The 14,168-nt window shown below is 41.3% G+C and overlaps 1 protein-coding gene across 5 annotated transcripts in view; it reads left to right on the forward strand.

Moving 5' to 3' along the window:
* FAM168A (family with sequence similarity 168 member A) overlaps nt 1-14,168 on the forward strand; it is a 259,894-nt gene that overhangs the window by 229,652 nt on the left and 16,074 nt on the right. For 3 of the 5 annotated variants that reach the window (XM_036888639.2, XM_036888638.2, XM_036888642.2), the window contains one exon: nt 13,525-13,551. The exons of the other annotated variants lie outside the window; for them this stretch is intronic. In XM_036888639.2, coding sequence (XP_036744534.1) covers nt 13,525-13,551 — 27 coding nt within the window. The remainder of the gene's footprint in view (nt 1-13,524; nt 13,552-14,168) is intronic. 5 annotated transcript variants of the gene reach the window in all.

A 14,168-nucleotide genomic window follows, 5' to 3' on the forward strand; every position in this document is an offset into this window, starting at 1 on the left:
CAACGGACACCACAGAAATACAAAGAATTATTAGAGTACTATGAAAATCTATATGCTAACAAACTGGATAACCTAGAAGAAATGGACAACTTCCTAGAAAAATAACAAACTTCCAAGACCAACCAAGGAAGCAACAGAAAATCTAAACAGACCAATAACCAGCAATGAAATTGAATTGGTAACCAAAAAACTACCCAAGAACAAAACTCCCGGACCAGAAGAATTCACCTGTGAATTTTATCAGACATTTAGAGAAGACATAATAGCCTTTCCCCTTAAAATTTTCCAAAAAATAGAAGAAGAGGGAATACTTCTAAACTCATTCTACAAAGCCAGCATCACTCTAACAACAAAACCAGGCAAAGACACCACAAAAAAACAAAACTACAGACCAATATCCCTGATGAACATAGATGCAAAAATACTCAATAAAATATTAGCAAACCAAATTCAAAAATACATCAAGAGGATCATACACCATGGTCAAGTGGGATCATCACAGGGATGCAAGGATGGTACAACATTCAAAAATACATCAACATTATCCACCACATCAACAAAAAGAAGGACAAAAACCACATGATCATAAACAGAAATCTGTTGCCTTCCTATACACTAACAAAGAACTAGCAGGAAGAGAACTCAGGAAAACATTTCCATTCACAATTGCATCAAAAAGAATAAAATAGAGGGGGGGGGCGGAAGATGGCGGCGTGAGTAGAGCAGCGGAAATCTCCTCCCAAAACAACATATATCTATGAAAATATAACAAAGACAACCCTTCCTAGAATAAAGACCAGAGGACACAGGACAATATCCAGACCACATCCGCACCTGAGAGAACCCAGCGCCTCGCGAAGTGGGTGAGATACAAGCCCCGGCCCCGCGGGAGCCGAGCGCCCCTCCCCCCAGCTCCCGGCGGGAGAAGAGCAGGCAGAGCGGGAGGGAGACGGAGCCCAGGGCTGCCGAACACCCAGCCCCAGCCATCCGGGCCAGAGTGCAGGGCCCTCGATACTGGGAAAACAGGGCAGCAAGAACAGTGAGCAGGCACTGGAGGCTGGGCGCCAGAGGACATAAGAAAAGCGCGCGACCATTTTTTTTTTTTTGCTTTTTTGCTGCTTTGTTTTGGCGAGCGCTTTTTGGAAGTCTTAAAGGGACAGGGACCCCAATATTAGGGAAACAGGGCAGAAAGACCGGTGAGCTGAGGCCTGAGGCTGGCACCGGAGAATAAAGAAAAACGAACGACCACCTTTTTTTTTTTAATTAAAAAATTTTTTTTTTTTTTTAATTAAAAAATTTTTTTTCTTGTTTTTTTTTTGTGGTCGTTGTTTTGTTTTGGCGGGTGCTTTTTGGAAGTCTTAAAGGGGCAGGGCGGGTCACTTAATCCAGAGGTAGGGAACCCGGATCTCAGGGCACCCTAACCCCTGGGCTGCAGGGAGCAGGGAGGCCCCTTACGGAGATAAATAGCCTCCCAGCAGCTCCTGCTCCAACGCGACTCCACCATTTTGGAGTAGCTGCCCGAGCCAGGCCACGCCCACAGCAACAGCGGAGATTAACTCCATAGCAGCCGGGCAGGAAGCAGAAACCCTGTCTGCGCGCAGCTGCGCAGCACAAGCCACTAGAGGTCGCTGTTCTCCCAGGAGAGGAGGGCCACAAACCAACAAGAAAGGAAGTCCTTCCAGCCGTCACTCGTCCCAGTTCTGCAGACTATTCCTATCACCATGAAAAGGCAAAGCTACAGGCAGACAAAGATCACAGAGACAACACCAGAGAAGGAGACAGACATAACCAGTCTTCCTGACAAAGAATTCAAAATAAGAATCATAAACATACTGACAGAGATGCAGAGAAATACGCAAGAAAAATGGGATGAAGTCCGGAAAGAGATCACAGATGCCAGAAAGGAGATCGCAGAAATGAAACAAACTCTGGAAGGGTTTATAAGCAGAATGGATAGAATGCAAGAGGCCATTGATGGAATTGAAATCAGAGAACAGGAACGCATAGAAGCTGACATAGAGAGAGACAAAAGGATCTCCAGGAATGAAACAATATTAAGAGAACTGTGTGACCAATCCAAAAGGAACAATATCCGTATTATAGGGGTCCCAGAAGAAGAAGAGAGAGGAAAAGAGATGGAAAGTATCTTAGAAGAAATAATTGCTGAAAACTTCCCCACACTGGGGGAGGAAGTAATCGAACAGACCACGGAAATACACAGAACCCCCAACAGAAAGGATCCAAGAAGGGCAACACCAAGACACATAATAATTAAAATGGCAAAGATCAAGGACGAGGAAAGAGTGTTAAAGGCAGCTAGAGAGAAAAAGGTCACCTATAAAGGGAAACCCATCAGGCTAACGTCAGATTTCTCAACAGAAACCCTACAGGCCAGAAGAGAATGGCATGATATATTTAATACAATGAAACAGAAGGGCCTTGAACCAAGGATACTGTATCCAGCACGACTATCATTCAAATATGACGGTGGGATTAAACAATTCCCAGACAAACAAAAGCTGAGGGAATTTGCTTTCCACAAACCACCTCTACAGGACATCTTACAGGGACTGCTCTAGATGGGAGCACTCCTAGAAAGAGCACAGCACAAAACACCCAACATATGAAGAATCGAGGAGGAGGAACAAGAAGGGAGAGAAGAAAAGAATCTCCAGACAGTGTATATAACAGCTCAATAAGCGAGCTAAGTTAGGCAGTAAGATACTAAAGAGGCTAACCTTGAACCTTTGGTAACCACGAATTTAAAGCCTGCAATGGCAATAAGTACATATCTTTCAATAGTCACCCTAAATGTTAATGGGTTGAATGCACCAATCAAAAGACACAGAGTAACAGAATGGATAAAAAAGCAAGACCCATCTATATGCTGCTTACAAGAAACTCACCTCAAACCCAAAGACATGTACAGACTAAAAGTCAAGGGATGGAAAAACATATTTCAAGCAAACAACAGTGAGAAGAAAGCAGGGGTTGCAGTACTAATATCAGACAAAATAGACTTCAAAACAAAGAAAGTAACAAGAGATAAAGAAGGACACTACATAATGATAAAGGGCTCAGTCCAACAAGAGGATATAACCATTCTAAATATATATGCACCCAACACAGGAGCACCAGCATATGTGAAACAAATACTAACAGAACTAAAGGGGGATATAGACTGCAATGCATTCATTCTAGGAGACTTCAACACACCACTCACCCCAAAGGATAGATCCACTGGGCAGAAAATAAGTAAGGACACGGAAGCACTGAACAACACAGTAGAGCAGATGGACCTAATAGACATCTATAGAACTCTACATCCAAAAGCAGCGGGATATACATTCTTCTCAAGTGCACATGGAACATTCTCCAGAATAGACCACATACTAGGCCACAAAAAGAGCCTCAGAAAATTCCAAAAGATTGAAATCCTACCAACCAACTTTTCAGACCACAAAGGCATAAAACTAGAAATAAACTGTACAAAGAAAGCAAAGAGGCTCACAAACACATGGAGGCTTAACAACACGCTCCTAAATAATCAATGGATCAATGACCAAATCAAAATGGAGATCCAGCAATATATGGAAACAAATGACAGCAACAACACTAAGCCCCAACTTCTGTGGGACACAGCAAAAGCAGTCTTAAGAGGAAAGTATATAGCAATCCAAGCATATTTAAAAAAGGAAGAGCAATCCCAAATGAATGGTCTAATGTCACAATTATCGAAATTGGAAAAAGAAGAACAGATGAGGCCTAAGGTCAGCAGAAGGAGGGACATAATAAAGATCAGAGAAGAAATAAATAAAATTGAGAAGAATAAAACAATAGCAAAAATCAATGAAACCAAGAGCTGGTTCTTCGAGAAAATAAACAAAATAGATAAGCCTCTAGCCAGACTTATTAAGAAGAAAAGAGAATCAACACAAATCAACAGTATCAGAAACGAGAAAGGAAAAATCACGACGGACCCCACGGAAATGCAAAGAATTATTGGAGAATACTATGAAAACCTATATGGTAACAAGCTGGGAAACCTAGAAGAAATGGACAACTTCCTAGAAAAATATAACCTTCCAAGATTGACCCAGGAAGAAACAGAAAATCTAAACAGACCAATTACCAGCAACGAAATTGAAGAGGTAATCAAAAAACTACCAAAGAACAAAATCCCCGGGCCAGATGGATTTACCTCAGAATTTTATCAGACATACAGGGAAGACATAATACCCATTCTCCTTAAAGTTTTCCAAAAAATAGAGGAGGAGGGGATACTCCCAAACTCATTCTATGAAGCTAACATCACCCTAATACCAAAACCAGGCAAAGACCCCACCAAAAAAGAAAACTACAGACCAATATCCCTGATGAACGTAGATGCAAAAATACTCAACAAAATATTAGCAAACCGAATTCAAAAATACATCAAAAGGATCATACACCATGATCAAGTGGGATTCATTCCAGGGATGCAACGATGGTACAACATTCGAAAGTCCATCAACATCATCCACCACATCAACAAAAAGAAAGACAAAAACCACATGATCATCTCCATAGATGCTGAAAAAGCATTTGACAAAGTTCAACATCCATTCATGTTAAAAACTCTCAGCAAAATGGGAATAGAGGGCAAGTACCTCAACATAATAAAGGCCATCTATGATAAACCCACAGCCAACATTATATTGAACAGCGAGAAGCTGAAAGCATTTCCTCTGAGATCGGGAACTAGACAGGGATGCCCACTCTCTCCACTGTTATTTAACATAGTACTGGAGGTCCTAGCCACGGCAATCAGACAAAATAAAGAAATACAAGGAATCCAGATTGGTAAAGAAGAAGTTAAACTGTCACTATTTGCAGATGACATGATACTGTACATAAAAAACCCTAAAGACTCCACCCCAAAATTACTAGAACTGATATCGGAATACAGCAAAGTTGCAGGATACAAAATCAACACACAGAAATCTGTGGCTTTCCTATATACTAACAATGAACCAACAGAAAGAGAAATCAGGAAAACAACTCCATTCACAATTGCATCCAAAAAAATAAAATACCTAGGAATAAACCTAACCAAAGAAGTGAAAGACTTATACTCTGAAAACTACAAGTCACTCTTAAGAGAAATTAAAGGGGACACTAACAGATGGAAACTCATCCCATGCTCGTGGCTAGGAAGAATTAATATCGTCAAAATGGCCATCCTGCCCAAAGCAATATAGAGATTTGATGCAATCCCTATGAAACTACCAGCAACATTCTTCAATGAACTGGAACAAATAATTCAAAAATTCATATGGAAACACCAAAGACGCCGAATAGCGAAAGCAATCCTGAGAAAGAAGAATAAAGTAGGGGGGATCTCACTCCCCAACTTCAAGCTCTACTATAAAGCCATAGTAATCAAGACAATTTGGTACTGGCACAAGAGCAGAGCCACAGACCAATGGAACAGACTAGAGAATCCAGACATTAACCCAGACATATATGGTCAATTAATATTTGATAAAGGAGCCATGGACATACAATGGCAAAATGACAGTCTCTTCAACAGGTGGTGCTGGCAAAACTGGACAGCTACATGTAGGAGAATGAAACTGGACCATTGTCTAACCCCATATACAAAAGTAAACTCAAAATGGATCAAAGACCTGAATGTAAGCCATGAAACCATTAAACTCTTGGAAGAAAACATAGGCGAAAACCTCTTAGACATAAACATGAGTGACCTCTTCTTGAACATATCTCCCCGGGCAACGAAAACAACAGCAAAAATGAGTAAGTGGGACTATATTAAGCTGAAAAGCTTCTGTACAGCAAAAGACACCATCAATAGAACAAGAAGGATACCTACAGTATGGGAGAATATATTTGAAAATGACACATCCGATAAAGGCTTGACGTCCAGAATATATAAGGAGCTCTCACGCCTCAACAAACAAAAAACAAATAACCCAATTAAAAAATGGGCAGAGGAACTGAACAGACAGTTCTCCAAAAAGGAAATACAGATGGCCAACAGGCACATGAAAAGATGCTCCACATCGCTAATTATCAGAGAAATGCAAATTAAAACTACAATGAGGTATCACCTCACACCGGTAAGGATGGCTGCCATCCAAAAGACAAACAACAACAAATGTTGGCGAGGCTGTGGAGAAAGGGGAACCCTCCTACACTGCTGGTGGGAATGTAAGTTAGTTCAACCATTGTGGAAAGCAGTATGGAGGTACATCAAAATGCTCAAAACAGACTTACCATTTGACCCAGGAATTGCACTCCTAGGAATTTACCCTAAGAATGCAGCAATCAAGTTTGAGAAAGACAGATGCACCCCTATGTTTATCGCAGCACTATTTACAATAGCCAAGAATTGGAAGCAACCTAAATGTCCATCAATAGATGAATGGATAAAGAAGATGTGGTACATATACACAATGGAATACTACTCAGCTATAAGAAAAGGGCAAATCCAATCACTTGCAGCAACATGGATGGAGCTGGAGGGTATTATGCTCAGTGAAACAAGCCAAGCGGAGAAAGAGAAATACCAAATGATTTCACTTATCTGTGGAATATAAGAACAAAGGAAAAACTGAAGGAACAAAACAGCAGCAGAATCACAGAACTCAAGAATGGACTAACAGGTACCAAAGGGAAAGGGACTGGGGAGGATGGGTGGGTAGGGAGGGATAAGGGGGGGAGAAGTAGGGGGGTATTAAGATTAACATGCATGGGGGGGTAGGAGAAAAGGGAGGGCTGTACAACACAGAGAAGGCAAGTAGGGATTCTACAACATTTTGCTATGCTGATGGACAGTGACTGTAAAGGGGTTTATAGGGGAGACCTGGTATAGGGGAGAGCCTAGTAAACATAATATTCGTCATGTAAGTGTAGATTAGTGATAGGAAAAAAAAAAAAAAAAAGGGCAGTTCCTGTGTGGTAACCTCCAACGAGTTCTACACAAGGGTATAAAGGGCATATAAAAGTGTAGGCAAAGGGTCTGTTTGTGTTTATACAGAGGATCAAAGCCTAATTGGGCTACCCCGAAAATGAACTAAGATACGATATGAAAAAGAACTTCCAACATCTGCACTCTCTGGAAGACTCATGCCAGAAGATGATCATCAAAAAACCCCAACAAAGATCCACGCACTGCTACAGCTGTAGATGCACTCATCCCACCAGCTCCTGGACTTGCCATGGGAATGAGGAAGGAGATATCTAAGCTGGCCTGTGCATACAGTAATACAACAAAATTGGACTGGATCTATACTGTTGGAACTCAACCAAGAATTTGGAGAAGTGCAAATTGTAGCGCTCCAAAGTCTTACAACTAAAAACTATTTACTGTTAAAAGAACATATGGCATGTGAACAGTCCCCAGGAATGGGTTGTTTTAATTTGTCTGATTTCTCTCAGACTGTTCTAGTTCAGTTGGACAATATCCACCATATCATAGATAAGTTTTCACAAATGCCTAAGGTGCCTAACTGGTTTTCTTGGTTTCACTGCAGATGGCTGGTAATTACAGATATGCTTTGGTTATGTAACTATACTCCTATTATGTTAATGTGTGTGTGCAATTTAAGTAGTAGCTTAAAACCTATACATGCTGAAGTTACTCTACAAGAAGATATATCAAAGAAATAATCAATCTTCCCATGTTTTCTTCCGCCTGCTACTTCTATAGCTTTTCTTCTTCCTTCCTAATTACAACCCTTAAATAGAATTCGTGCCTCATATCAAATTTACCGAGTATCATAATTCTTCCAAGTGGTAAAGATACCTCAAGACAAATGCTGGGCATAGAAGCCACAGGGCATAAATATGCAAAGAAGTAAAAAGCTAACTTTTTCAAACAATAAGGCTTCTCTCTCACTTACCAACTTCACATTTCCCTGTATGGCCCCGGAAGATGACTGGTTAGCCAGAGACGGGTAGATTCCTCAAGGGAGGAACAACCTAAGACAGGCACAGTCGCAGGGGGGCCATCAGGTGAGAAATTGGGGATCAACAGAGGTGAGGCTTAGAACCTCACCCCCCCGCTCTGAGAGAAATCTTCTGCATACGTGGATGTTTTATTGCCCTGGTCTAGCTTGGATTAACACATAGTCTACAGGCACACACCTGATCATCTACATTTGCTCTCTTACAACACTAAACTATGTTTTCTACCTTTATCTTGTATCTACCTACCACTTCAGCATTTTATTAAAAATAATAATAATAAAGAGAGAAATGTGGTATCCACATATAAATCAAGTATAAAAACCAAATGAGTATTCATATTTGAACCGACTGTTTATAGTTCATAATGCATGAGCAAAACCGAAAGTTTCTGTGATTACTGCCCTTGTACTGTTCACTATGTAACTTATTCATTATGTAAGAATTTGTTCTACATGTAAGAACTTGTTTGTTATGCCTCAGAAGATTGGAGACTGACAAAAATTAGGCTTGGGGTGGAATAATGATTGTGCATTGAGCATTGACTCCCCTATACAGAATTTTATTGTCGTTAACAACCATTTGATCAATAAATATGAGAGATGCCCTCACAAAAAAAAAAAAAAAAAAAAAAAAAAAGGACAGACTTCCAATGGTAAAATAAATTAGTAACCGGGATGTAATGTAGAGCATAAGGAATATAGTCAAGATATTGTAACAGCCTGGTAGGGTGATAGCTGGAACCTAGAATTATGTATATAAATGTTCTACCACTGTGTTGTACACTTGAAACTCATGTAATGTAATACTGTGTGTCAACTACCCTTCAATAAAAAATAATTATTAAAAAATAAAAAATAAATAAATAAATAAATAAATAAATAAATAAAAAAGAATAAAATACGTAGGAATAAACCTAACCAAGGAAGTGAAAGACCTATACCCTGAAAACTACTAGACACTCTTAAGAGAAATTAAAGAGGACACTAACAAATGGAAACTCATCCCATGGTCTTAGCTAGGAAGAATTAATATTGTCAAAATGGCCATCCTGGCTAAAGCAATCTACAGATTCAATGCAATCCCTATCAAAATACCAACAGCATTCTTCAACAAACTGAAAGAAATAGTTCTAAAATTCATATGGAACCACAAAAGACCCTGAATAGCCAAAGCAGTCCTGCAAAGGAAGAATAAAGCAGGGGGCATCTCGCTTCCCAACTTCAAGCTCTACTACAAAGGCACAGTAATCAAGACAATTTGGTACCGGCACAAGAACAGAGCCACAGACCAGCAGAACAGAATAGAGAGTCCAGATATTAACCCATACATATATGGTCAATTAATATACAATAAAGGAGCCATGGATATACATGGGGAAATGACAGCCTCTTCAACAGCTGGTGTTGGCAAAACTGGACAGCTACATGTAAGAGAATGAAACCGGATCACTGTCTAACCCCATACACAAAAGTTAATTTGAAATGGATGAAAGATCTGAATGTAAGTCATGAAACCATAAAACTCTTAGAAAAAAATATAGGCAAAAATCTCTTGGACATAAATAAACATGAGCAACTTCTTCATGAACATATCTCCCTGGCAAGGAAACAAAAGCAAAAATGAACAAGTGGGACTATATCAAGCTGAAAAGCTTCTGTACAGCAAAGGACACCATCAGTAGAACAAAAAGACATCCTACAGTATGGGAGAATATATTCATAAATGACATATCTGATAAGGGATTGACATCCAAAATATATAAAGAGCTCATGCACCTCAATGAACAAAAAGCACATAATCCAATTAAAAAATGGTTAGAGGATCTGAACAGACACTTCTCCAAAGAAGAAATTCAGATGGCCAACAGGCACATGAAAAGATGCTCCACGTCGCTAATCACCAGAGAAATGCAAATTAAAACCACAATGAGATATCACCTCACACCAGTTAGGATGGCCAACATCCGAAAGACAAACAACAACAAATATTGGCAAGGATGTGGAGAAAGGGGAACCCTCCTACACTGCTGGTAGGAATGTAAATTAGTTCAACCATTGTGGAAAGCAGTATGGAGGTTCCTCAAAAAGCTCAAAGTAGAAATACCATTTGACCGAGGAATTCCTCTCTTAGCAATTTACCTCATGAATGCAGGAGCCCAGTTTGAAAAAGACATATGCACCCCTATGTTTATCGCAGCACTATTTACAATAGCCAAGAAATGGAAGCAACCTAAGTGCCCATCAGTAGATGAATGAATAAAGAAGAGGTGGTGCCTATACACAATGGAATATTATTCAGTCATAAGAAGACAACAAATCCTATCATTTGTTAACAACATGGATGGAGCTAAAGGGTATTATTCTCAGTGATATAAGCCAGGTGGAGAAAGACAAGTATCAAATGATTTCATTCATCTGTGTAGTAGAAGAACAAAGCAAAAACTGAAGGAACAAAACAGCAGCAGACTCACAGAACCCAAGAATGGACTAACAGTTACCAAAGGGAAAGGTACTGGGGAGGATGGGTAGAAGGGAGGGATAAGGGGGAAAAAGGGGCATTACAATTAGCACACATAATGTGGGGGGGTGGCATGGGCAAAGCAGTATAACAGAGAAGACAAGTAGTGATTCTATAGCATGTTACTATGCTGATGGACAGTGACTGTAATGGGGTATGTGGTGGGTACTTGATAACAGGGTGAGTCTAGTAACCATAATGTTTCTCTTGTAATTGTACATTAATGATACCAAAATTTAAAAAATCTCAAAAAAAATCAAGTTTGGTAAGTTCTGTCTTAAAAACTGTAGTGGTTTTGATTATCATGTATCTCACGATACAGAAGTGATTTAAATCTAAGTGCTATGAGAACTGTGAACTGGCTTTGTAAACTATCCAGTCTAAACAAAATGAGGTGGCTAGTTGCAGAAGATCAAGTGAAATCAGAAGGGAATGTGCGTTGTCTTTATATCAGGAAGCCATCAGTGAGCTCTTTCTGGAAAAGCAGTCAGTGAGATGGTGAGCCTGGGACTTAAAAAGTGCAATCAGCAGACAGAGCCTACTCTTACCAGAGGCTTGGCTATAAGAGAAAGAACAAGAGGACATTAAAGGGAAGGTAGGGTTAAAAGAGGGTTTTTTCAGATATGATCATTAAATAAGTAGTGATAGAAGGGAGCAAATGGAAAGGCACGCCTGAAATGCAGGAGAAGCGGTGCCACATGGAGCCAGGCCTCCAGGGAGGCTGTGGTGGGATAGGAAATCCAGAGCTTGGTTTTCTTCGTTGGGAGGAGCAGGTGGAGTGGCGTACCTCACACAGGAGGGCAGCTCTTCCTTCAAACTAAAGGAAAAGTCACATGTGGATGTGCCTAAAATCAATTGCCCTGGGGAAAGTGAAGAGTTCTTGTCTAATGACCTTGGTTGGCAGAGACAGGTGAGCAAGGGTAGACGGAGGGCTCTCAAGGTCAAGGTGTGAAAGCCTCATGGGAAGGAATGGGAGAGAAAACTACCAACAGGTGACGCAGGCCCGACTGAGGGTGGAGATTGTGAATTTGTCAAGGCCCTAATCCCCAGCACTGGCGTATTTTCTCATAGTGTCCAGAACTTCTGTGATGGATTGTGGAATTGTTTGTAATTAGTTCAGCAAGAAGGTGGAAGGACAGGGAATAAGTAGCTAATATTTGTTGAATGGGTTTTATGTGCCAGGAACTATTTAAGCTCTTTATAGATATTGGCTGGTTTTTTATCACAACCAACCTTTGAAGTTATTAATGTTGTTATTCCCATTTTCCGGTGGGAATACTTAGACTTTGGGAAGTCAGGGTACTAGCCCAAAGATCCAAAACCCAGGGATTCTACCGTCAACAGTACCATGTGCACTTGACCACTCTATTGTAGTTGCCGTTGCCAGGGAGAAATTGAGGGGTTAGACTAGAGCACCCAGACTAGAGAGGAAAGGGAGTCAGTTAGGAGGAGGCTGAGACAGAAAAAAAAACTGGAGAGATCAGGAAGCTCCCCACAGGTATAAAGTACTAATTACATTTTAATGTTAAACAGAATGTCAGGCCTCAAAATATTTTCCCCAATTTTATGTTTTTAAAAGTCAACATATTTCTAAGCTAAGACTAAGCCAGAGCAGACCATTTTCTCAGAAAGCCACACAACCCACCGGAGAGGATGGTGGTAGTACATATTGTGTCAGGAAGTCCCAAAGTGGGAGCTGAAAAACCAGAGTTACGGCACTAACTTTGGCACTGACTTTGGTGTGACCTTGGGCAGATCCCTTTCTCTTTGGAGTTACACACACACACACACAGGTCTGTCTCACATGTTGGGAGGCTGGCTTCTACATTCGTCAGGTCTCCTGACTGCAACAGGGGAGCTCCTGCCGTGGAGGAGCTCAAGGACGGAGAGGACAGCGTAGGTTACTCTCAGCTCCCTGCCAGAGCCAGCCATTTGTGAGGCCCAGAGATGCCTGCAGGGTTGAAGCCTGCAAAGGAGCCAGGCTCTCAAGTTAAATTCCCCTCAGCTTCTTCAAGGAGACCTAGAAGTTCTTTCACAGAAAGCTATTTTTAGCAGCTCTGAGTACCCTAAGATGTCATCTGTCCAGGATGCAGGAAAACATTTCACTTTTTCATTCGTTCTGAAGGCCATGTGGGTACTTGGAGCTTTTTTCCAAGCTTTTAAAGACTTCAGGGATCTTATCTAAGAACTCTCTGGCCCCACAGGAGGTAGAAGCCAACAGAGACTTGTTTTCAGAATCTAGAATGCAAAGGATGTGTCAGATTAATGGCAATCTGACTTGAAAATGAAGGGAAAGGACAACTTGTAAAGTACAAATATATTATCCCTATTTTGCATATGACAAACCAGGGGAAAAGAATTTGTGTTTTCTGAACACCTGCCACATTCCAGGCATTGTGCAAAAGTGTGTCACAAATGTTAATTTTTACCTTAGTCTTGTGAATTAGAGCTTTTTGCCACCAATTTTGCTCAGAGAGGTTAAATAACCTGTCCTGGGTTGCACAGCTAAAAAGCAGTGGAACTGGGACCCAAACCCAAACTATCTGGTCCCCAGAGCCCTTGCTCCTGCAGCACCATGCTCACTCAGAGGGTTTGGGGAGTGAGATGCCTCTGCGTTGCTCCTAGCCTTTGGGGCTTTACAGAGAGCTCTTGAGAGGCCAAAGATGATTATTTTTGTCTCTGATCCTTTACTTCCTCTAGCATATAAAGCCTATTCATGTATGACGTCTCTCTGCAGTACTTGGGAGAATTGAAGCAATCTTATCACGGACAAGCAAGAGCAGGAGCTTGAGTCAGCTGCCTGGAAGATGCCATGGCATCCAAGGAGGTTTCCCTCCTCAATGAAAGGGCTTTCCTGGATGGCAAGTCTGTCACCCCCTCCAGGATAGAGGCACTTTTCACCCTCTGCATTCACTGTTTCTTGGGTAGCCTGGGGGAAACTGCTATCTTGAGACAAAGTCTGTTTTTGTAACTGCAATGTGTACTACTTTGCACAGATTCCTAGTGGTAATTTCAACTAACATTTCTATCCAACAGAGTTTCAGTTCCTGCATTCAGCTTATGGTAGGAGAGCTATTTTTCCTCATCTGTATTATGACCTATGAAATGTGTTATCTCGTAACAATGGTAGATGCCCTCTCCTTTCCTTCCCAGATCCCATCCCCTAGGCTTGGGCTCCCCCAGGTGGCTCAGCAGCAGTTCCTAAAGCATGCAGGAACATGTCTGATGGTGCAAAATCATGGGTTGGAGACACACATGAGCCGTCCCTAGGGCAGCAGTGAAGGATCATGGCACTAAAAGGCATCTCTTCCCTTCCTCACCTCTGGGGTCCCATCTGACCTAGGTCAGAACCTTCACCCTAACCTGGCTGCTGAATTCAAACAAGCATGTAAACAAAAATTCCTGGGCCTGTACGGCTCTTCTGTTGGCTTTGTGGCAGCCCCTGTGGAGGAGTACCTGGATTGTGCCTGTAAGAACTAAAAAAACCAATCTGCCCCCAAATCAGATTTTCCACCTCCATTGGCAGTCTGACATGTTTGAAGACCTGGTTGACTTTAGATACAACCTGTTCCCTTAGCCCAGATCTTGAGCTCTGCCTCATTTTCAGGGCATTTTCCTGGATGTTGAGAGGTGAGGGCCAAGTGTGCTAGTGAGGAACCAGAACTGGGTTCTCTGGGCAG

Source organism: Manis pentadactyla, chromosome 9, assembly GCF_030020395.1.
Source record: "Manis pentadactyla isolate mManPen7 chromosome 9, mManPen7.hap1, whole genome shotgun sequence".
Taxonomy (NCBI): domain Eukaryota; kingdom Metazoa; phylum Chordata; class Mammalia; order Pholidota; family Manidae; genus Manis; species Manis pentadactyla.